General features: G+C 39.7%; 1 protein-coding gene across 3 annotated transcripts in view; it reads left to right on the top strand.

Annotated features, from left to right (window-relative positions):
- PLCE1 (phospholipase C epsilon 1) overlaps positions 1–25,602 on the top strand; it is a 372,017-nt gene that overhangs the window by 251,991 nt on the left and 94,424 nt on the right. For all 3 annotated transcript variants that reach the window (XM_055119418.1, XM_055119417.1, XM_055119416.1), the window contains exons 5-8: positions 5,077–5,222; positions 7,118–7,376; positions 9,924–10,129; positions 24,369–25,044. In XM_055119418.1, the coding sequence (XP_054975393.1) occupies positions 5,077–5,222; positions 7,118–7,376; positions 9,924–10,129; positions 24,369–25,044 (1,287 nt within the window). The remainder of the gene's footprint in view (positions 1–5,076; positions 5,223–7,117; positions 7,377–9,923; positions 10,130–24,368; positions 25,045–25,602) is intronic.

The following is a 25,602-nucleotide window of genomic DNA, read 5'->3' as shown; positions in this document are numbered from 1 at the left end:
TTACCCTACCCTGGGGCTGCAGTGATAGTACAGTGGGTAGGGCATTTCCCCTGCATGTGACTTACTTGGATTCGATCCCTGGCATCACATATGGTCGCCCCAGCACTACCAGGAGTAATTCCTAAGTGCAGAGCCAGTGGTAATGCCTGAGCATCACCAAGTGTGACCCAAAAAGCCAAAAAATAAAGTAAAAAGTTACCCTACTCTAAGGAGCCTGATCCAAACAAAAGGCCCTTGCACGCCCAGAAGTAGGCTGTGGTTATCTGACAGGGGATTTGGAGTTAGGGGTCAACAAGATCTGGAAGTGAAGATTTAGCCTGTGAGCAGACATGCTGTGTCCCCTAAATATGGCAGCCAGGGATCCTGACTGCAGAGTCTAAAGAGTCTGTTGAAAGTTTTGCCTAAGGAAGAGTAGGAATTAGCAAAATAAAAGGTGTGTGTGTGGGGGGGGGGAAATAAAATAATAAAATAAAAGCTGTGGGGCCAGGGGTGGGGAGAAAGGAAGCCTTTTTTTTTTTTTTATTGAATCACCATGTGGAAAGTTACAAAGCTTTCAGGCTTAAGTCTCAGTTACACAATGCTTGAACACCCATCCCTTCACCAGTGCACATATTTCACCACCAAGAACCACAGTAAACCTTCCCCCCACCCCCGCAGCCCTCCAGCCCCCCACCCTGCCTGTGTAGCTGATAAATTTCACTTTACTTTCTCTTTACTTTGATTACATTCAATATTTCAACAAAAAATTCACTATTATTGTTTGGAGTTCCCTCTCCCAAAGTTGGATCTGCTGGAACTGGCAAAAATTTCTCTGGACTTAGTTACTAAAATACTAAAATACAGAAATCCAAAACCTCGCGGCCACTATTGTGGCCACACGACCTCATATCTCTTCATTCCCAGCAAAGGAAGCCTTCCTTTGAAGGGACAAACAGTGCAGGAGCAAGTGTGCTGAGAAGGATAGAACCCTCCTCTAATGCAGTTGTGTCCAGGAGAAGCAAGGTGATTCTGGAAAGCAGAGGCCTTCTGGGCCAAGGTAACGATTTGACATTACAAAGGACAAGGGAAAGGCGTAGTTGACCAGGGAGAGGTTGTTTTGAATAGAGCGAGAACATTCCTTCCCAATCAAGCTTGTGTGATGCCTGTAAGATATTGCATGTGAGAAGCAAACTATTCCTGTTGGGTAGTGCTGAGAAGGGCAGAAGGAGGAAAACAATTTGGAGAAGGAGCAACTAGAGCAACAGCAGACATTCCCCAAGGGGCAAGTGTATACCAGAACCCAGGGGTCCGTTACTAGTCTCTGTATTCTGTGCTAACTGTTGAAGTGAAGCAAACTTATTGGCCACTTTGAATACTTCTGCTCTAGGAAGGTGTAGGTCTTGGGAGTTTGGGAAGCAGGGAGTAGGATGGTAAGAATAGTGGGGAGGTTCCTAGGCTTGGTATCTGTTATTTTATAGGTACTATTTTTGTCATTTTCTGTGTGATTTCCATGTCCTAAAATACTTTGTGTATTGGCAGCCCATCCCATTTTCCACTTAGTAAATATGACCTTGTTTATGCTTTGGACACCATTTTAACAATCTTCACCAAGTCCTTATTCCCTTTTTGTATCATTAATTTTTTTATAATAATGAGTGAAGACACACTCATCAGTTAACATCTATGAAATTATTAATAGGCTATAATTGTTTCTGAAATCTTTTAAGCAGCAGAAGTTGGTGTGTTGGGTGTGTGTGTGTGTGTGTGTGTGTTTATGATAACAGTGCTTACATAATCTCAACAACCAGACCCTAGGGACTCACACTTGGAGATGGAACAGTTGGTTTAAATTAAGTTTCCATGTGAAATGTGGCATCGCTATTTTTTTTCCTAGCTTTGTGGGAAAGTATATGGAAAATTATTTGACTGATACAAAATAAATCTGGATACATAATCAAAATTGAAGCACAAACCAAGAGGTGGTTTGTACCTGTTCTGTGAAGTAGACCTTTCCAAAGGGAGTTGAGTTAACTCTTTCATGCCACAGGACTAATAAATCTTTGCTATTACCAGAATAACCTAGGGTTGTGGATCTTCAAGAAACTGATTTTTCAGTGTCCTGATTTAAGGACTAATCTCAACAGAAAAGGAAATAAAGCCTTAGGAAGAATATATCTTAACATTTAATTAGGGGGTGTTTGCAGAAACATTTTAATTTTTCAAGGTCTCATTCTTTGTCAGAAGGTTTTGAACTTCCAGTCCAGAGAGTTGATGATTCTGTGATTTTGAGTGTTTACTGATGAATTTCCACAGTGGGATAGGCCTTATGAGAGTAAATAAAGAATTAAACAGAAATGCCAGTGGCACTGTCTCTACTGGCAAAATAATTCCTTTCCACGGTTTCACAGAGATGATTATTAACCTGGTGACTAAGAGGTCAGGAATGGAAAGAGAGAGCAAAGCATTGCTCAGAGCTGCAGGAGAGGGACTGGGTATTTTGCCCAGAATGAGCCCCAGGAGATCTGTATGAATGATCTCTGCTTCCCAAGACGACCTAAATTTCTTACAGGATGATATGGGCCAGGATTTATCCTGAACATGTGATTCCCAGTCAGTTCTGGTGCTGCCTGAGCACCCAGCATAGTCCCGAGCAGGGAGAAGGAGGAAGTGTATGTTTGTGCACAGTGCCATGAGCTGGACTTGAGGTGGCTGGTGGCTTTTGCTTCTGCTGATTTCAAAAGGGAAGAGACATATGAGTATTTAAGTGTTCCTGCTTGATATCAGAGCATAACCTATTTTACTACTAAAATAGAGCAAATTCATACACACACACACACACACAAATAAACACCTGAGTGTTAGAACAACTACCCAGTGACAACTTTAGAGAACCCTTAACCCTGCATCAGACAAAAGAGCACCAGACCATGAATCTCAGTTTTGACATCAACAAGAATTGACCTCACTAAGTCACTTCTCCCAGGGCCGCAGATTCTGAATCTGGAAGAGTGGGTCGGACTGCCCTCTGTGGTTGCTGCCAGCACTACATGTTTTTCATTCCTTCATTTTAGCATTTATTTATGGTGTACATCTTGAACTCTTTTTTTCCCCCTGATGTTATCGTGATTCTCATTGAACTTTTCCTCTCACGGGGGCCAGGAGGATGAGCAGCTTTCCAGGTTTCAGCTCTGTTGCTGGACCAGATGCAGTAAATAGACCATATGGGGACAAGAGCAAGACTTTGGTTTGTTAACAACTCAGTTTAGCAGCCCAGATGTTAGCCAGGATGGAGATGGAGAAGGTGTCTTAAATAAACAGTGTCTAAGCACAAAATTTAGATAGTAACAAAATAATCTTAGAGACCATGACTGGAATGATAGTACAGCGATAGTACAGCATTTGCCTTGCTGGCCAACCTGGGTTCAATTCCCAGCATACCATATGATCCTCCAAGCACATTGATCTCAAATGCCAGGAGTAATTCTTGAGTGCAGAGCCAGAAGTAACCCCTGAGCATTGCTGTGTTACCCAAAAAGAAAAAAAAAGACTAAGTACAGACATTTGAGAATGAATAGCCAAACCATCTGGGAACCTAGTTGTGAATTTTTATTAAATATTACCCCCTCTAATCTGTGTAATAGAAAAAAACTAATCACAGTACAATCTATTTAAGCCCAGATCTGGAGAATATTGGGTTATGTGTCCACATGAGGCATACCTTTAAGTTCAGAGTAAGGCCTACCACCTTTTGGAAGAGGTAGAGGATCTTTAACAAATGCCATACACCCGTTGTCTCAGGCTATCTTCTTCTATAATATGTGAATAATGGACAGTGTTTAAATGCAAATGGTATAACCTAGCATATGTGAGACCCTGAGTTCAGTAACACACTCATATCACTTGCCCCGCCCCACCCTGCATTGCCAGGTCTGACTCTTTTTAATGCAAATCATGATAGTCCCTGACTCTTAGGATTGTTGTGGGAGTTAAATCAGTTAGCATGTATAAAACACTTACAAACTTTCTTGGCATATAGTAAATGGTATGTGAGTAGTTCTTCACATTATGTAGTCATTTGAGGAGCATAATAGATAATACAATTATAAAAATTAGCTTAATGTGTAAGAAAGAGCCTCCAATCATTGAGAAAGACGAGTAAGGAGAGGCTGCTAAAATCTCAGGGCTGAGTGTAATAGAGACGTTACTGGTGCCCACTCGAGTAAATCGATGAACAACAGGATGACAGTGACAGTGACATTTTAATGTGTGTGTGTATGTGTGTATACACTGGCCATTAGTCAAGTGTATTTTGTATCAATATTATCCTGAGACGTTATTTCTTATTGTCTGGTAGAATCAAGACATGGGACTTTATGAGTTATCTTCAGACTCTTTGTTTTTTGTTTCGATTCCGGAGAGGTGAAGTTTTGGCTTGGGGAATATACCAGCAATGTTTAGGGGCTAGTCCCAGTAATGCCTGAAGGCTTCTCCCAGCTTTGTGCTTGGAGTTGTCTTTGAAATGCTCTGGAGACATTGTGCCAAGGTTTGAACCCATGTCTCCCACATGAAAAGCAGTGGTTAATTGAGCTTTCTCTGACCCCCAGTCTCCCTCCTGCTCTACTGATGAATTAATGAATAGATTTTAAACATTTTATTTGTGCTTGGTATACAATACTGCAAAATTCTGAGATTACAGCCTTATACACCTCTGTAAGAATATAAAACTCACCATATCTGGCACCAACGTTCCAGTTCCATCAAAATACCCCCAGGCCCCCATTCCTCCACCCCTCACCCTTTCCTCTTGTATCCACCACATTGCTCACAGAATCTCAGAGTTATTATTGCTGTGTTTTGCCAGCCTGTTTGCAGCTTCCTTATTTTGAAGATGAGGGTGAACACTATAGAGGTTAAGTGGCTGTCCCAGAATCCCATAGCAAAGGGGTGGCCGAGCTGCACATGCACTCCAGCTGTCTCCACTGGGCCTTTCAATTTTCTAGTATAAACTGATTTTTCTCGTGAAAAAACAATTTTCTTCTGCAACAATATTTATCAGGCTTCCAGAGTTTCAGTGAATATCCCCTTTGTGTTTTCTAGGTGAGTTCCTGGGTTACATGGCTGATCCTCACTGCGGGCTCCATGGAGGAAAAGAGGGAAGTTTTCTCATATCTGGTGCATGTGGCCAAATGCTGCTGGAATATGGGAAACTATAATGCTGTCATGGAGTTCTTGGCTGGCCTCAGGTATGAACAATGCAGGTATCTTTATCTCAGCAGTTTCCTCCTGTTGCTGAATTCAGTGACCAAGTTAGCCAATTGGTAGTGATTATTTGGAGGAATATTGGCCTCTTCCTGTCCCTCAAAGATACTACAGAATTCAGTACCATTTCCGTGCCTTGAGCAAGCTGAATAAATTACCATTTTACAAAACTCCATCAACCCCATCACCCATTCTTGTCCTCCATTTTTTATCCTATAAGCCCTCTAATTTTCCTCTTCCCAGATCTGTTTTATAGATTACTCTAATTCTATAAGTTCCCAACTACCAGTCCCAAATCAACAATAGTGGCTTGTGTGGTTTATTTTTATTTTTATTTTACTACATTTTGTTTTATTAATTATGTGGCATTCCATCATTAGTGCTCTCTCTCCCTCTCTCTCTCCCTCCCTCCCCCCCCCCTCTCTCTCTCTCTCTCTCTGTGCGTGCATGCATGAGCACTAGCACATGTGCCATACCTGCCAATGCTCAGGGATTACCCTTGCTCTTTGCTCAGGGATCATTCCTAGAAATGTTCTGGTTACCTCATATGCAGTGCTAGGAATCAAAACGGAGTCAACCACACTCAAAGCAATCACCTTAACCTCAGCCCTAAGCTTTCGTTTTTATTGAAAGCTTTTCCTGCATTAGTTATTGGGTCAAACTTGTTCTTATGCTAACTATTTTAGATATTGTATTCTAAAATTAAATAAAAGAAGAAACTAATGTTAGGAGAAGTTGGGACCGAAGCAATAGTACAGCAGGTAGGGTGCCTTGCACGCAGCCAACCCGGGTTCATTCTCTGGCATCCCATATGGTTCCCTGAGCACCGCCAGGAGTAATTCCTGAGTGCAGAGCCAGGACTAACCCCCTGCTCATTCTCCAAATAAATAAATAAATAAATTTTTTTTTAAAAAATTAAATTAAAATTAAAACCTCCAGAAAAAGAGAAGTCAAAACATTCACCCAAGTTCATCTGACATGAATGGGATCAAAATGCAGACAACCTTGATTAAGAGCCCATGTCTTAGCTTCTGTGGTATTGCGCTCTTGCAGTGTCTCCATCAACAGCAAGATCACTTGTTGTCTTGCTGCCTCGGTTACCTGGCATAGGACTGCCCTTCCCTCTGTGGCAGCACCTGAGTATCTGAGAAAGAAAACTGAGAGGGCAAGTTGCTGGATCTCCTTAAGCCTCTGCTTCTTCATCTAAAATAGGCATAATTAACTTGTTAGCACCTACTTTTAACATAGGATTTACAAAAATATAATATAAGTGACATTGCATTTAGCATGTACATCTGGCTTATGGTATTTAAATAAGGCTTTATCCAAAGAACTCATCTGGTAATTTTTACCTGAAATTTGCCTTCCCAGTCAGGATTCTTACTGTAAACTGGTTTTGGTTCATGATATTATTGAGATTTTTTTTTCGATTTTCTAGATCCCGACATAGGAATTCAAGGTTGCGGGAAGAGAAGGAAATTCTCAGAGTTGAAAAGATTTTGTCCTTTTGAACTTCCTTAATTAAGAATAAATTTAAGTGATCATGTCATTGGCATTTAAAATAGACGCAGAAATGCAGCAGATATGGTTCAAAGAAGGAAAAAAGTAGAAAAAAATATGATAGTTGGAGAACAGGAAGCTATATCCAGACTTGGCTCTCTTTGTGATATTTTTTGTTTAAAAAAAACACCTTGTTACTTTCTTTTTTTTAACGGCTGTAAGAATGTTAGAATGTCTATTATCAAGAAGACATGAACTCAGAAATGTTGGCAGGGTTGTGGAGGGAAAAAAAAACCCTTGTACAGAGTGCGGAATGTTTACTTACTGTAAACTATTTTATTTCTCCTGCAGTCTAAAAAATATCCTTTGCTCACAACAGGTCTCGAAAAGTTTTAAAAATGTGGCAGTTTATGGACCAGTCCGACCTGGAGACCATGAGGAGTCTGAAGGACGCCATGGCCCAGCATGAATCCTCCTGCGAGTACAGGAAGGTGGTGACCCGGGCGCTGCACATCCCCGGGTGTAAGGTGGTTCCATTCTGTGGTGTGTTTCTGAAGGAGCTCTGTGAGGTACTTGACGGAGCCTCTGGCCTCATGAAGCTTTGCCCACGGTACAATTCCCAAGAGGAAGCACTAGAGGTGAGACCTTTGAAAATCCTCATGATCTGGGGCCCCATTGCTGCTGCCTGGATCATCACTAAGTTATTCAGAAATCACTTACACCAATTATAGGCTGTTACTCTGTTGATTTACAGTGAGATGCTTGAGGCATTCTCACCCTGGATTCACCAGCATCTCAATCTGAGATTTGTACTCTAAGCTCTTCCCTCTGAAGAAGCTCATGTTCTCTCTTGAACACATGTCTCTCTCCCCCGCCTCCTTCCTCATATTTTCCCAAATCCTTTTACTTGGGAACAAACTATTTTACTCTTTTTTTAATGAGGTGCTTGAAAGTTCCAGAAAAAAAAGGCCACTTTTTTTTTTTTTATTAATGAGGTGCTTGAAAATTCCAGTGAAAAAGAAGGCCACTTTTTTTTTTTAACTAATCTCACACTTAGCACTGTGAGATTCAATCTTAAATCAGGGTTAATGACAGTGTATTAATGACAACATGTGGAAATAGTGCCATTTTGGGTTTAGTTTGTAATGACTGACAGACTTCTCTCGTATTGGTTGGGAATGTCTGAATACAAGGGATAAGAGAACTCAGAAGAGAAGATTTTTTTTTTAATTTTATTGAATCACCATGTGGAGGGTTACATAGTTCTCAGGATTATGTCAGTTATACAATTCTCAAACACCCTTCCCTTCACCCGTGCCCATCTCCCATCACCAACCCCCCCAGTATACCTGCCGCCCCCTCCCACCTCCCCAGTCCCCACGCTTGTACATGATAAGTTTCACTTCGTTTATGCCTTATCTCGATTACATTCCATGTTTCAACACACAACTCACTACCGTTGTTGGGGTTTCCCCCAAAAAGGAAAGCAGTCCTATTGCCATGGAGGCATTTGATAGTTCTCCACTGCTAAGAATATAAAGATATTAAGTCCCGCTGTTTGTTACATAACTTTTCTTTTTCCCCCTTGCCCCGCGCCACCGAGTTCACGCATGTTTAGTAATCGCCACGCTGCCTGACAAGGGAAAAAAAAACGAAAAGGATGGTTATTTCCCGTCATCGGCAGGCGTCGGGCTCTGGCTTAGTTGATAGTCTAGTAGAGTGTCTGCAAGCAGTTTCTGGAACCGAAGGGCTTGCGCTGGTATCGGCTCCGGCTCGAGATTCCACCAGCGTCCCACTGGTCCATGTGCATAATTTTCCCCCTTATATCCCATTCCCACGCCACCAGGTCTGTTTGCTTAATGGACATCACACTGTAGTTGATGACACGCCGCGTTTCTTCCCGAGAAAGAAGAAAATTTATTCTCAGCCGGCGTGGGGATATAGCTTAGTTCAGTCTAGAGAGATGGCTACCACTTTGATTGCCTTCAATATTTCAGCAACAGACTTACTATTCAGAAGAGAAGATTGACTTGGAATGAAGGATGGAGGGGAGACAGGGCGGGCCTTCCTTACTTCCTTGGTGGAAATCACTGGGAAAACCAGGGTCTCCAGTAAAGCCAAGCACCAGGCTCTCACCAGAACAGCCTGACTCCTCCAACATCCATTGACTTATGTTCCTGACTCCTGGATGGAAAACACTGAGTGAGCTCTGACTCAGGAGTTTGGGGATTGAGAAGCAGACACTGAGAAACCTAGAGGAGACCGTCTCCCCTTTAAAAGAAATGATAAAAAAAAAATAAAAAAAAATAAAAGAAATGAGGCCCTTTAATGGAAGATTTTGAGGAGTACCAAATGTGGAAGTCCCAAGTACAAATCTCGGACTTTCTCACTCTGGTTGAGTACCCACAACTCACTGTACATGCGTGTATGCACACACACACACACACTCACACTCAAACACAGAGGGGCACCTGGCTTATCTTGGTGGCATTGGGAAGTCTCTCCTTGTAGGTTAGCCTCTTCTGTGTCAAAGGGAACAAAGGCATCATAAGTAATATCAGAGAGACTTGACAGCCCCTGATGGCGTGATGACCACTAACATCTCCCTGACTTATTTAGAGGGATGGAAATGTAAGCTTATAAATACAGGCCCCAAGCTGCACCTACATAAACTCTTTCCTGTCTGTGACCCCTTCTGGGAGAAGCTTCCTGATCAATACATAATACTCCTGAAGACAAAATACAAATAATAAGAGCATAGCAACTACCAGAAAGCTTCTGTGTTACCATAGCTTTAGCAGATAAAAAACAAAATGTCTACTTTCCCTGATATTTTCCTTGAGGCACATTTTTGTCAATTCTCCCTACAAGAATAAAACGAATGGTACCATTCCTCTATAAAGTGGCTAATCTTCTCCTTAGGGAACTTTGGAATAATATTGCTTTTTGCATTTTAAATTCAAAGTGGAGTGTAGATTCCTGGAAGGACTAAAGTTCTCTTAGTGGAAACAAGAGTGAGTTTTGATATTTCACATGGTGAAATAGAAAAAATGTTTTTCCTGGAGGTTCTTTTTCTTCCCAGTGGGGGAAGGAAAAAAAGCATATTTTCTCTCCCTAGTCAAGTAGGTTACTTAGACATAGTCTATAAAGTTGCAAAAAATAGATTCTTGATATATTTTTCATAGTTTGTCGCCGATTATAGTGGACAAGATAATTTCTTACAACGAGTGGGACAAAATGGCTTGAAGAATTCAGAGAAGGAGTCGACCGTCAACAGCATCTTCCAGATCATCCGGAGCTGCAGTCGGAGTCTGGAGTCAGAGGAAGAAGACAGCCCCGGGGAGGGCAGCAGCTCTAGAAAGAATTCCTTAAAGGAAAAAGCGCGCTGGCAGTAAGTTTGACATTTTGTTTGTTTTGTTTTGTTTTTTTGTTTTTGCTTTTTGGGTCATACCTGGCAATGCACAGGGGTTACTCCTGGCTCTGCACTCAGGAATCACCCCTGGCGGTGCTCAGAGGACCATATGGGATGCTGGGAATCAACCCAAGTCGTCCTCGTGCAAGGCTAATGCCCTATCCGCTGTGCTATTGCTCCAGCCCCAAGTTTGACATTTTAAGACGAGGATGCTCATTTCTTCTTTTTCCTGTTTCACTTTGGGAATGAGTAAATCCTAATCAAAACGCATCACCTTTATAATTAAACAAGCCAGGCTTTAAAAAACCAAAAAATTCTCAAATTTTACCAATTATGAATTAGGATCTGGCTTCTTTGTCCTAATTTTTCTGCTCATATTTTCAAGTTTTACCATCTGTTATCTCTATAAATATAATAAAAATAGAGCTGTCTTGCCATTTCTAAAAATTCAACAAATTTTATTTAAATTTTTATTTTATCTAATTTAAACTTATTTTATCTATTAAATTTATTTTAAAATTATTTATTATAAATTATTGTATAAATTATATTATTATATAAATATAATTATAGAGTGATAACACAGTGGTAGGGCATTTACCTTGCATGCAGCCAACCTAGATTCGATTCCTCTGCCTTCTCAGAGACCTGGCAAGCTACCAAGAGTATCTCTCCTGCATGGCAGAGCCTGGCAAGCTACCTGTCTCGTATTTGATATGCCAAAAACAGTAACAAGTCTTACAATGGAAATGTTACTGGTGCCCGCTCATGCAAATCAATGAGCAACGGGATGACAGTGACAGTGACAGTATAGTGCATGCTGTACTATTACTCTGGCCCATATATATGTTATTATCTTATATACATATATATTATCTTATATATCTCTCCAGCCCCCTAAATATTATATTTTATCAAGCTGACCAATATCTTGGGTATATAAGACTCCAATAAGATAAATGCTTAATAATATATAGGGTATTTTCAAGACCTAGAACTTGCTTAGTAGAAAAATCTTGCTTTTAGAGTAAGAGTCCTAATTAAAATCTCTATTTGCTTTGTGAGCCCCCCCAAGCGTGATATAACTTTGTTTCCATTTCTTTATTAAGCATTTTATTCCTACCTTGCAAAATTCTTGTCGTGATTAATAAAGATATTTTATGATGCTATTAAATGACATAGTATTTAATTATATGCCATGCATTTCATATAGTAAGCCCTGGACTGATACTAATTTTATTGTTTATTTGTTTGCTTTTGGTTTGGGGCTCCACCTGGGAATGCTCAGGGCTTACTGCTAACTATGCTCAGGACTCACTCATGGTGATGCTCAAAGATCAAAGTACCGGGGATAGAACTAGGGTTGACACCTGCCAGGCAAGCACCTTACCTCCCCTCTTACTTTCTCTTTGGCTCCTAGTTATGCTAATGCTTAGGTATTTTACTTCTTATTTCTTGTTTATTATACCACACCTCGCAATACTCAAGGGTTACTCCTGGCTCTGTACTCAGGAATCACTCTCCTAGTGGTGCTCGGGGGACCATATCAGATACCTGGAATCGAACCAGTCGGCCGCATGTCTGGCAAGTGCCCTATCTGCTGTACTTTCACTCCCTGTTTAGATATTTCAAACCATTTATTCATTTATTTTTTAAAAAGCCACCATTTTTTGTTTGGGGGCCACACCCAGCAGATGTGGAATAAAAGCCTGGCAAACAAACAGACTAGAAAACCAAAGGGACAACCAGGCTTCTATCAGTCTAAAAGGAGGTCGTGATAAAGAAGGTAATAAGAGATACTGATGCACTTTACATATTGATTAAAGGAATTAATACAGCAAGAGGGGCTGAAGCGATAACACAGCGGGTAGGGCGTTTGCCTTGCTCAAGCCGATTGGGGTTCAATTCCTCTACCTCTCACAGAGAGCCCAGCAAGCTACTGAGAGTATCCCACCCTTACGCCATGATGTATTCGATATGCCAAAAACAGTAACAAGAAGTCTCACAATGGAGACGTTACTGGTGCCTGCTCAAGCAAATCGATGAGCAACGGGATGACAGTGATACAGTGATAATATATCATTACACAAAATTATTTATTATAAATTATTAAATGATCATTTATTTATTAAACTTTATTTTATTTACATTTAAATTTTATTTAATTTAAATTTTATAATTTAAAACATGATCTCTTATTTATTTGGTGGCTTCTATTAAAATAGTTTTACTACAATGCTCAAAAGGGGGGAGAGAGAGAGAGAGAGAGAGAGAGAGAGAGAGAGAGAGAGAGAGAGAGAGTGAGAAAGAGCCTAACATAGAGGCAGGCAGGGGGTGGAGGGTGATGAGAGGGAACCTGGGGACACTGGTGCTGGGAAACACACACTGGTGGCGGGATGGTGTTGGAATACTGTGTGACTCAAAGCCAATCACAAACAGCTTTGTAAGGATCTATCTCACAGTGAGTGATTCAATAAAAAAATTTTAAAAAGTAAAAATTAAAATAGTTTTAATTTCTCACCAAAGAGGTGCAACAGTTATTATTAACCTATTTTATAATCCATGCACTAATTTGATAGGTCCAGAAAGACATACAGAAATAAGAACATGTGAAACCTTCCCAAGTCTCTGTTTGCTTTTATGTCAGGCTTTCAGAAATCTCACTTCCAAAAATACTGCTTGGGAAAATGTGGTTTAGCATTGTAAGCACCTATACCTTTGTAATTATTCTGTTTTCCCAAATGCTGTTCATTGGTATGCATTTAGATTAAGCAGACATGCCTACCCACAACCAAATGAAAAATACATATTGAAACATCTCTTCAAGGTCGTTTCCTCAAGGTCGAGGGTAACTCGAATGGAAGAACCTGACTTAACGGGGAGTTCTTTGGCACCACCTAAAACTATTAGTTCAACTGGCTTTGATCTTTGCCCTGAAAGGTTTTGATTCATGAGTCACACCTTGCAGTTGTCTTGGAGTCTGTATACATGTAGATAAGTGTTTATAAGATATTGCTCTTTTTCTTGCAAAGTCCTACCTGGCTGCTTCTTTATGTAAAGTAACGCTGTTTCAAGTAATTTTCTTTGAAATTTTAACAATCCTTAGAATTTGGTTGTAAACATAGAACACTGGTAGGTGTAGCCCCTGTTTTTAAAAGAATGAGTGACTGTCTTGCCTCTGAATCCCTAATGCCACTATGTTTTAAGAAAATGAATCTATATATTCAAGAATTTTTCGAAGACTTTCAGTCTTTTTTTTCCAAATCCCACTTCTTCTTCCATATAAATGACCCAGATATTTAAAACTGAATTGTGCCTTCCTTTCCCTACTATATCTACGTCCTAAAGCTCAAATGTCTCACAAGTCTCCCTACCCAGTCTTTACTTCAAAAGTTTATATCAAATCAGGGATAATTTGTAAGTTTTCTTGCTAAGGTTTTTCTGAGTCATAGTAATCACAGTAATGTTATTTGGGGGCCATCTTCAAATAAATGCACAGGAGCATCTCACAGCTACTGAAGTTCTCTATATATCTCCTCTCTGCTCTCCATGTGTCTATTTTTATCTATGACTTTCCCTAAAAAATGTGGTAAATGCTTTTATAACTATACATAATATAATACACATAATTTAGAATATTAAAAATAGGATGGGGTAAAAAGTACTGTACACTCTGTAATCTGTATAGTGACTAAATTTTGTTCTAAACTTCTCAACAGCCAAAAGGAAGAGGGGAAATCACAATTCATTGTAAGTTTCATAATATTTGTTAGGAAAATAAGCCAGATGTTTGGGATATGAAAGCCTTTTCTTTCTCTTGAGATCTGGCAACCTTTCTTCCTTAAATCCTAATATGAAGGATACTGAATAGGTAAAATAACAAATTCCATATGGATCTTTTTCATAGCAGCCTTCACTTTGTGTGTGTGTTTGTGTTATGCCTGTGTTGTCTCTCAATGTATGTGTTACTTAAAAATGTCAGTGTCTGTGCTGCAAGCTATAATGCCCAAAAGGAGAGAGAGAGTATGGGGAATATTGTCTGCCATAGAGGCGGGGGAGGGTGGAAAAGGGGGGGTATACTCGAGATATTGGTGGTGGGGAATGTGCACTGGTGGAGGGATGGGTATTTGATCATTGTGAGATTATAACCCAAACATGAAAGCCTTTTCTTTTCACAGTGATTCAATAAAATTTTAAAATTTTTTTTAAAATATCAATTTTAAAATACTTTTAGGAATACTTCCTTCAGCTGACCCCAGAAAACTAGTCTCATAACTACCCTTTTGTCTTAGGATTCTTTCAAGTGAGGTAGGGGAAATTGACACCAGCAGTGGAATTGGTGTTGAAATATTATATGCCTAAAATGAAACTATCAATTGCTTTGTAAATCACAGTTCTTTAATTAAATTTTTTAACTTTAAAGATTTTTTAAGTAATAGCTTTCTTGCCTCATCCCTTCACCTCTATGAAATTTCAGTTTCCCGTTTTCTGCTTATTCCCTTGTCCCTTTCCTAATAATTTTATCGTCTATAGGCTAAAAGCATTTCTCTTCCTATTTCCAGACCATGCTTATAAGGACTCCTAGGAGGAAAAAATATAATGATGCAAATATTTCTTTAATAAGCTCATGAAGTCATATTGAAATATCACACTGAAATATTTGTAGCAATAGAATTAGCAGTCTTTATACTCAGGTTACTGCTACTTTAAAAATAACCTCTGAGAAAGGGACTCTCTTTCACTGCTGGTGGGAATATCGACTGGTTTAGCCCTTTTGGAAAACAGTATGGACAATTCTCAAAAAATTAGAAATTGAGCTCCCATTTGACCCAGCAATACCACTTCTGGGAATATATCCCAGTGAGGCAAAAAAAGTGTAGTAGAAATGACATCTGCACTTATATGTTCATTGCAGCACTGTTTAAAATAGCCAGAATCTGGAAAAATGCTGAGTGCCAGAGAACAGACTACTGGTTAAAGGAACTTTGGCATATCTACACAATGGAATACTATGCAGCTGTTAGAAAAGATGAAGTCATGATCTTTGCATATAAGTGGATCAACATGGAAAGTATCATACTAAGTGAAACAAGTTAGAAAGATTGCACTTATCTGTGGAATATAAAGTAACAAAATGGGAGACTAATACTCAAGAACAGTAGTGATATGTACCAGGAAGATTACTCCACAGCTTAGAAGCCAGCCTTACATGCTGGGGGAAAAGGCAGCTCAAATAGAGAAGGAACCACCAAGTAAAGGGTGCTTGGAGGGCCTGCTCAGGATGGGAGATGCGGGCTGAAAGTAGATTAAAGACCAAACATTATGGCCATTTAATACCTCTATTGCTAACCACAACACACAAAAGGAGAGAGAGAGGAATGCCCTGCCACAGAGGCGGGGTGGGGTGGAGGGGGCAGGGTGGGGGTGGTGGGAGAGATGCTGGGACCATTGGTGGTGGAAAATGGGCACTGGTGGAGGGATGGGTACTTGATCATTGTATGACTGAAACACAAGTATGAAAGGTTGTAAGTCTGTAACTGTACCTCATGGTGATTCACTAATAAAAATTTTTTTAAATAAATAAATAACCTCTGAACATGCAAGTTAGAGTTGGATATACTTTATGAAACTCACCTGAAACCAGATCAGTAAGTCTGTTGTAGGACCATCTTCTGGAACTTGGAGATCCATGACTAATCCAGAGATCACATTAAAATATCTATAGATATTTTTATACCCTCAGGTCCATCAGATCTATGCTTTTTAATTTGGTTTAACCCAAGACTCTAAACAGTCATCTTCATCCTTTTTCATGTAGCAGCCACCAGTCGGGTTTTAAAAAATTGCATCAAAATGAGAAGCTCCTTTGGTTCACTCATCCTACAGGAAGGATGCTTTTCTATTTTTCTCAAACCCAGAAAATATGTATCATCTGTATCACTTGTCATCCCGTTGATCTTTGATTTGCTCGAGCAGGTGCCAGTAACGTTACTGGCGCCAGTATCATTACTGGCACCCGCTTGAGCAGAAAAATCTGTAGTTTTCTCAAAGCTATTCCTGCCAGAAAACCCACCAGAAGCACTCATAGTAACTTTGAAAAAGTGGTTATTAAAAGTTCAAGACCTTACAGGACCAGAGCAATAGTAGAGCAGGTAGGGCATTGGCCTTGCACACAGCCAACCCAAGTTCAACCCTTGGTATTTCGTATGGTCCCCTGAGCACCACCAGCAATAATTTCTGAGGGCAGAGCCAGGAATAGCTCCTGAGTATTACCAGGTGTGGCCCAAAAACCAATAAAATAAAATAAAATTTTAAGACCCCAGTGTGAAAACATTAGCAGTGGAATCTTAAGAACAACTCATTCAAGTTCTCTTGTACTGATGAGATGATGTCCAGAGAAGCAGAGGTAGACAACAACCTGGCCGCAGGCTTATTTGTATGGTATGACATTCTGTCCTGCGGTATTTGAGGCATTTCTTTTTACTGGAAGAGGATAACTCTAAGTCCTTCTTTTCATTACTTTCATTAGGAACATCTGAATTCTAAAATCATCCCATTGTATTTCATGTGATCCATATAGGTGATTAATAATTTTTACAGTTTAACATTAAAAAAATTAATGTTGCATGTGTGAGTATGTCTAAGTTATGGAGGCATAAAAGTAGCACCATCATTGGAAAATGGAATATAAGATGTCTAGATAAGAGTGTTGGATTATAAGGAAGCTGTAACTTCTTATTTGCCCCGTTGGCTGTCTTTAATATCATTGACTTTCTTTTAAATGCTGAAGCTTAAGAAATCTATACATTTGTATAAATTGGACATTCTTAGATAGCAAGTTTAGATAGAAACTTGTGGGAATTATTTGAATCCATTAATGCCCACACCTTGGTGTCACATTGCCTGAGACTGAATCTTACCATCACCACTTATTATTTGTGTCCCCTGGATATGTGACAACTTCACTAAGCCTCAGTTTTTGTCATCTGTAAAATGGATATGATCATAACATTTTATAGGGCTCCTCTGGGTAGTATGTGACATGCTATATGTAAAATAATAAATTTTACTCATAAAAGACAAACAAAAGTTGCAATTAATATAGCATCACAGCCTCCAGTTGCTAAGCTGAAGGAATTGAGGCTCTTAATAATGGGCATCCTTGGCATCAAGTACCTCTTTCAGAGCAACCTTCAATCATAATGCTCCCTTTCATTACTTAAAAGAGATGTTTTCTGTGCACTGATACCCACCAACTACTTAGAAACTTGCCTGAAAGAGAATCTAACCCTACAGGGATAGATAATTTTAAAAGTTAAGCATTAGAAAATATAGAGGGTCTGGTGAGCGCAGCGGGTTTAATGTTCACCTTGGATGTAGTCTACCCACATTCAATCCCCAGCATCCCAAATAGTCCCCCAGGACCCACCAAGAATGATTCCTGAGCAGAGTCAGTAGTAAGCCCTGAGCACCACCAGGTGTGATTGAATAAAAACAAAAACAAAAAGTAGAATGTCTGAGAAAAGATAAAAGCTGCCAAGATTTTACACATGCATACACACACACACACACAGAAAGAGAGAGAGAGAGAGAGAGAGAGAGAGAGAGAGAGGAGAGAGAGAACATGAAGCATACACATGCAAAAATAAAACAACAAACAAGAAACCACTGAATTTGTCATCATAGGATGGTGCCTGCAAGTCCTGACTTCACCAACACACTCTTCATAACACCTTTTAGATATAGATGACTGTTTCAGCACAACTGAGGCCTTATCAAGACAGACCCAACCTCAGTTTTTGACCCTCTGCTTCTCTCCCTTCCTTTCTTTTTGGCCAGTATCTAAGAACTAGTCATGCTTTTGTGATCTGTAACAAAGAAAGTCATTTTCTGATTGGCTACACAATGTTCAGTAATATTTATTACTGGAATCTCAACTTCAACCTTGAACATGCAACATTTTCAAAGAGATGTACTTTGTAAATACATCTTTTTTAAAAAATTTATTGAATCACTGTGAGGTAGTTACAAGTTTCATGTTTGGGTTACAATCACACATGATCAATCACTTGTCCCTCCACCAGTGCACAATTCCCCCACCAATATCCCCAGTATCCCGGTATCCCTTTACCATCCTCCTCCTGCCTCCATGGCAGACAATAGTCCCCATAATCTCTCTCTACTTTTGAACATATGGCTTGCAACACAGACACCGAGAGGTCATCATGTTTGGTCCATTATTTACTTTCGGCACACATCTCCCATCCCAACTGATTCCTTCAGCCACCATTTTCTTAGTGATCCCTTCTCTATTCCACACAATCTAATACTAATAAAATCAGTAACATTTAACATGCCATCATTTTGGCAGCCCATTTTTAGCATTGTCTTAAATAATTTATTTATAGTCAATACTTTAATCCTCATAATTGATGCATTTTATTCAGTTAAACTCAAGATTTAACCTCTGGCTAGCTTGGAAATTCACTCTCTAAATATAATTGAGAAGAGAAGGAAGGAAGGAAGGAAGGAAGGAAGGAAGGAAGGAAGGAAGGAAGGAAGGAAGGAAGGAAGGAAGGAAGGAAGGAAGGAAGGAAGGAAGGAAGGAAGGAAGGAAGGGAGGGAGGGAGGCTGTTTTTCATTGGGCATCATTACAAAAATGTTTTGCTATCAATGTATAGTTTTTAAGGATGGTTAAAAAGCCTTTTCAAAAGCTAAATATAAATCTACCCTCCTTCTCTTTTCATTCCTTGGTTCTTTCCCTAAGGCATGTGACCCTAAGTTTGACAAGGTAGTTTCTTTGCTTATAAACCCATCTTTTTTTTAAATTGAATCACTGCGAGATACAGTTACAAGCTTTCACATTTGAGTTTCAATCATACAGTGATCAAACACCAATCCCTCCACCAGTGCACATTCTCCATCACAAATGTCCCTAATGTACCCCCTCGTTCCTGCCCTCCTCCTGCCTCCATAGAAGACAATTTCTCCCATACTCTCTCTCTACTTTTGGGCATTATGGTTTGCAATACAGATACTAAGAGGTTATCATACTTGGTCCTTTATCTACTTTCAGCCCAGTTTCCCATCCCAAACAATTCCTCCAACCAACATTGTCTTAGTGATCCCTTCTCTAATTCAGCTGCCTTCTCCCCCAGCTCATGAGACAGGCGTCCAGCTATGGGGCAATCTTCCTGGCCTTTGTGTCTACTGTCCTTGTGTATCAGTCTTATATTATGTTATTTTATATTCCACAAAATAGTGCAGTCCTCCAATGTCATCCCTCTCTTTCTGACTCATTTCACTTAGCATGATACTCTCTGTGTCCATCCACTTATAAGCAAATTTCATGACTTCATCTCTCCTAACAGCTGCATACTATTCCATTGTGTAGATGTACCAAAGTTTCTTTAACCAGTCATCTGTTCTTACACACTCAGGTTGTTTCCAGATTCTGGCTATTGTGAACAGAACTGCAATGAAAATCTTTTATCTTTGGTTAATGTCATTTGGTCTCTAAATAACCCTTTTAAGTTTCACATTATTCCTTCATGTAATACCTTAGAATTTCCTAAATTTTCTATTTTCCGAAGATAACCAGGGACAAAAGTCCACAAAATTCACTGTGTCATCTAAGACAAAACTACAAGTTCTCTTCTTGAAATATTTGTTTTCCTTTTTGAAGGGGTCAGGAATGAAAGAAGGGGCTTGGGAGACACTCCCAGAAGTGCTCAGGGCGAAGTGCTCAGGGCTTATTTCAGACTCTGTGCTCAGGGATCATATGTGGTGATCCCTGGCAGTGCTCAAGGGATGATATGTGGTGCTGGAGACTGAACCCATCTCTGCCATGTGTAAGGAAAGCTCTTTACCTGCTATACAAACTCTCCAGCCTCTTGAAATGAAATCTTTTCCTTATAAGTTATTTGATATTTGTGTTAATCTCTGTAAGAATGCTTTTTAATGTAACTACTAATGCCAAATACTAATGCTAAGGAACTAGCATAAGTTATTTTTCTCTTCTAGAATAGGAACTGATGCCAAGAAAGTCAGTGTCTCCCTGCTCCCAGCTTACATCATCTCTGAGTAAGAGAAACAAAATCCAGAGGTCTCATACTTTTTCTTTCAAGACTGTTTTACATAGTACCTGTAGTTTTTAACTGGAAAACACTTGCTCTAGCTCAGAACTCATATGAAATATGGGAAACATTCTTCTCTTGCTGAATTAAAATCAGAAGGTCTCTATCAAAATCCAAATTAGCAGATGTTGTATTTTATGACTACTAAGGCTCACCAAGTGAATGATTTGGGGGCTTAAAACTATCAGTAGAAGAATCTTGAAATTCTGGTAGAGGTATTGTTGTATCACTCTGCAATTATAAAATGACTTTGATACTATTATAAATTAGATAACTCAATAAATAATAAACTAAGAAAACTCAACAGTGTAGGGATAGTAGACATTTGCATCAATATAATTATTGTTGTATTCAACAAAACCATAGTTAACATCATACATGATGGTGGAAAACTGACTTTTCAAAAAAATTTATTAGTAAATAAACGTGAGGTGCAGTTACAGACTTACAACCTTTCATGCTCTTGTGTTTCAGTCATACCCATGTACCCATCCCTCCACCAGTGCCTATTATCTACCACTGATGATCCCAGTATCCCTCCCACCCCCCCACCCCATCCCCCCACCCCCCACCTCTGTAGCAGGGCATTCCCTTTTGTTCTCTCTCTCCTTTTGGGTGTTGTGGTTTGCAATAGAGGTGTTGAGTGGCCATCGTGTTCAATCTATAGTCTACTTTCAGCGCGCATTTCCCATCCCCAGAGGGTACTCGAACCACATTTTACTTGGTGTTCCCTTCTCTATCTGAGCTGCCTTTTCCCTCCAGCATGTGAGGCCAGCTTCCAAGCCGTGGAGCCAACCTCCTGGTACTTATCTCTACTATTCTTGGGTGCTAGTCTCCCTTTCTGTTACTTTATATTCCACAGATGAGTCCAATCTTTCTATGTCTGTCTCTCTCTTTTTGACTCATTTCACTTAGCATAATACTTTCTGTGTTGATCCACTTATATGCAAAGGTCATGACTTCATCTTTTCTAAGAGCTGCATAGTATTCCATTGTGTAGATGTACCAAAATTTCTTTAACCAATCATCTGTTCTCTGGCACTTGGGTTTTTTCCAGATTCTGGTTATTGTAAATAGTGAAAACTAATTTTTTATCTAGGATCAGGCACAAGAGTATGGAGTCTCACTACTATTATTAATTATATTTTTGGAAGTTCAATCCATAGTAATTAATCAAGAAGAAGAAAAGGAAATTTAAACTGGAAATGAAGAAAGCTATCACTGTTTTCAGGAATACATGATAATATACAGGAAAAAAAAAAAACAAAAACTCCCTGGAAAGAGCAAACCAATACAGTGAAGCAGCAGACTACAGAAATCAATATTTTAAAATTAGATAGTCAAACAATCAACTAAAATAGAAAGCGGGGGGAAACAATATCAGTAAGTGTTGCATGGAGAATATAGAAATGGTCCCAAGGAAAGAAAATAAGATAAAATGGCTTGAATGTAGTACTGAAGTCCTGCTAGAGGAATAACTGGATTAATTTAACCCAGAAAAAGTGAGGAAGGAAAAGTGGCAGGAATGAAATGACAGTCTTACATATTCAATTATCATGCACCAGATATACTGAGAACTCTACATCTGATTTTTATTCACCCTATGAAACAGGTGAGCCTTTTTGTAATTAATAGTAAGTATGGTGAAATTCTGGGAGGTTGATATCTTGACTAGGCCTCACCAACAAATTAGTAGTGAAACTAAGCATTAAACACTGGATACTCTATATGAAGCATACTCCTACTTACAATGCTACTTGTAATGACTGAGTATTGTAGAAGAGGAAACATACAAGTATTGGTTTGCAATTTTCTGAAAACAATTTCAGAAGGGTATACTTTAGTGGGATACAAAGGATTTCTTTTGGGGCCAGAGTGATAGTACAGTGGATAGGGCTTGCCTTTCACAGGGCCAACCCCAGTTCAGTCCCTGGCATCTCATATAGACCCAAGCACCACCAGGAGTAATTCCTGAGTGCAGAGCCAGGAGGAACCCCTGAGCATTGCCATGTGTGAACACCCCCCCCCCCCCGCCAAAGAAAAACCACAAAGGATTTCTTTTGCCTTCAGGTGAAAAATGACATTAAGAAAAATGAACAAAATAAAATGTATTGGCACCTAGCACCCAGATCTTGATTGCTAATAACATTCTTCAGCGGAAGAAAATAAAGTTCCTTGAAGAAATAACTGAGTCTAGAACTGGGCAGGAAATATACAAGATAATCTAGAGCACATTATTGAGCCAGAAGATTTTTTGGGTTTTGTTCATTTTGTTCTTTAAATGGGGTTAGATCAAAGGAACAAAAGAACAATTGATAGAGATTGATGACCAAATCTGGAGTAATTTGATTAACAAGCATACATAATATTGGAATATAGCTCACGACATTAAATATTCATGAGTCCATGTATACAAATGACAAATAAATGAGCGAGAAAAGACCTATCTTTCATGCAGAATTCCAATTAACTTAAGTAGTTGGTCAGGCCTCCAGAGGTGGAGATCATCCCACTCCTGAAATGTTAGCTGTGCTTAGGGACTTCCTTCTAAAGAAAATGGTATAGAACGGAGTTTTTTAAAAATCAAATCAGTAACATTACAGTAAAACATGACTGCTACTGCCCCCACCAAGTTTCTAACAATAGGGATAATCCCTTTTTTCCTGAGAACCTTCTGGCCCTAATATCCTTATTCCTGACTCAGGGAAAATAATATGCTAAGTTTTCTACGCAGACAAGTCCTTTATTATGCACACACGTAGACACACATGTGCATGCACACACACATACACACACATACATACATATATACTCAAGCACACACGGAAAATCTAAGAATGAGTTCAAAGAATGCTGTTTCTGCTCATTGGTCACTCTAATTATATTTTCTGTTGACTACCTTTAAATTAATTGTATTTTACTTTTAACAGCATTACTTCTTAGGCCAGCCTTTCTGAGCCAAAATTTGTGTTGGGTATTTTAGTCCGAATCCCTCTCAGAGAGCCCGGCAAGCTACCGAGAGTATCCTGCCTGCACAACAAAGCCTGGCAAGCTACCAGTATTCGATATGGCAAAAAACGGTAACAACAAGTCTCACAGTGGAGACATTACTGGTGCCCACTCGAGCAAATTGATGAGCAATGGCACGACAGTGCTACAGTATTCATATTGTGATATGATTAAACTGTTAACAAGTGGACCTAATAATGAAGACTCCAGTCTGGAGTCAGGCAGACTAGAATCCTGGGTCTCTTCTAACTAGGTAGCAAGGAGCAACTTATTGCCTGTGGATACATTTCCTTGTAGATTAAAAAATGAATGAAAGGAAAAGTTACTTTTCAAATTGGCCAAATTAGGGCAAAAAATATTTATTTAACACAGTTTCTAACACAAGGAAAAACTAATGCATAATGAAAACTACTATTGTTCTTTTTTTTTTAGGAATGTTTGTTGAAACAATGTGATTTACAATGTTGTTCATAATAGAGTTGTTTTAGGCAAACAACATTCTAACACTAATCCCACCAACAGTGGCCCCTTCCCTCCACCAATATCTCCAGGTTTCCTCCTACCATCTAGCCTGCCTCCTTGGTAGGCATATAAAAAATTTATTTCATATTACTTGGTCCAATAAAACTTAAAGGAATGGTAAATAGAATTATCTGAAAATCAATAAAAGTCAATTAGTGATAATTAGTTGCTGTATGTTTTTAACCTTTCTTAATCTAGTAGAGGACAACCATATGCACTGATGTTTAACAATATTCAATATTTCTGATCACAGGCAGAGAGGGAAACCTCACCTGGGATTGTGCAGCAACAGCAGAAGGTCAGCACTGTTGTTCATATTAAGAGCACAGTAATTATCTGCCTGTGATCAGAAATATTGAATATTGTTAAATATCAGTTTTAGAACAGAACTATTAAAAATCGCTGGGTGACTTTTAGCATGTTGTATATCCCATGTAAATTTGAATGCATTGTGGAATGAAAAATGAAATCCAGCATTCATAAAAAGCTTTGGATTGTTCTCGCTTGTGACTGATTATCAGACAGACTAAGGTTGCATTTCTTTCCATCAGATTTATCATTGGAGATTTGTTGGATCCTGAAAATGACATCTTTGATCAGCACAAAGAATGGGATCCTCATGGGTCAGAAGAGCCACAGAAAGCCTTCGACCATGGGACAGAGCTCATCCCATGGTATGTGCTGTCCATCCGTGCTGATGTGCACCAGTTCCTGCTACAGGGGGCCACGGTCATTCACTATGACCAGGACACACACCTCTCTGCCCGCTGCTTCCTCCAGCTTCAGCCTGACAACAGCACACTAACCTGGATAAAGCCTACCACTGCCTCCCCGTCCAGTGCTAAACCTAAACTTGGTGCCCTCAGTAATACATCTGAGCCTGGCAAATTCCCTTTACTGGGCAATGCTGGATTAAGCAGCCTCGCAGAAGGGGTCTTGGACCTGTTTTCGGTGAAGGCTGTGTACATGGGACACCCTAGCATTGATATACACACTGTGTGTGTTCAGAACAAACTGGGAAGCATGGTTCTCTCAGAGACTGGCGTCACACTGCTCTATGGGCTTCAGACCACAGACAACAGATTACTGCACTTCGTGGCACCAAAGCACACAGCTAAAATGCTCTTCAGTGGATTGTTGGAACTTACTAGAGCTGTGAGAAAGATGCGGAAGTTCCCCGACCAACGACAGCAGTGGCTGAGGAAACAGTATGTCAGCCTCTATCAGGTAAGGCTGCGGATTTCCCTCTTTTCAGAGTAGCATAATTGGTGATGCCTAACCTTAACAACCACATTTTCCAGGTTTTTCCTCCCAGCTTTGTCGCTTAGGATGTGATTGATAAAGGGGAAGGAGTTGTTTACTTTGCCTCTTTTTTGCTGCAGTTTCTTAGAAAATAGAAATAAATGAGGGCTGGAGATGTGACTCCAAGTTAGAGTACCTGCCTCGAATGTATGAGACCCTGTATTTGACTTCTGGCACAGCGTAATTCCCCAGACCATTCCCAGGAGTAACCCCCAGCACCACCAGGTGTGGCTCCAAAATAGACAAAAATCGGGGGCTGGAGAGGTATCACAGGATTTAAGACATTTGCCTTGCATGCAGCCAACCCTAGTTTGATCCCCAGCACTGTATATGGTTACTGAAGCACCTGTAAGAGTGACACTTGAACACAGAGCCAGGGGCAAGACTTGAGCACAGCCAGATGTAGTCCCCAAATCAAACAATAATACTAGTAGCTGTAAATAAAAATAAATGGAGCCAGAGGTGTGCTCAAGTGGTTAACAA

The sequence above is a fragment of the Sorex araneus genome, chromosome 11 (genome assembly GCF_027595985.1).
Source record: "Sorex araneus isolate mSorAra2 chromosome 11, mSorAra2.pri, whole genome shotgun sequence".
NCBI lineage: Eukaryota > Metazoa > Chordata > Mammalia > Eulipotyphla > Soricidae > Sorex > Sorex araneus.
The sequence above is the reverse complement of the archived record's forward strand: the minus strand, read 5'-3'. Positions and strand labels throughout refer to the sequence as shown.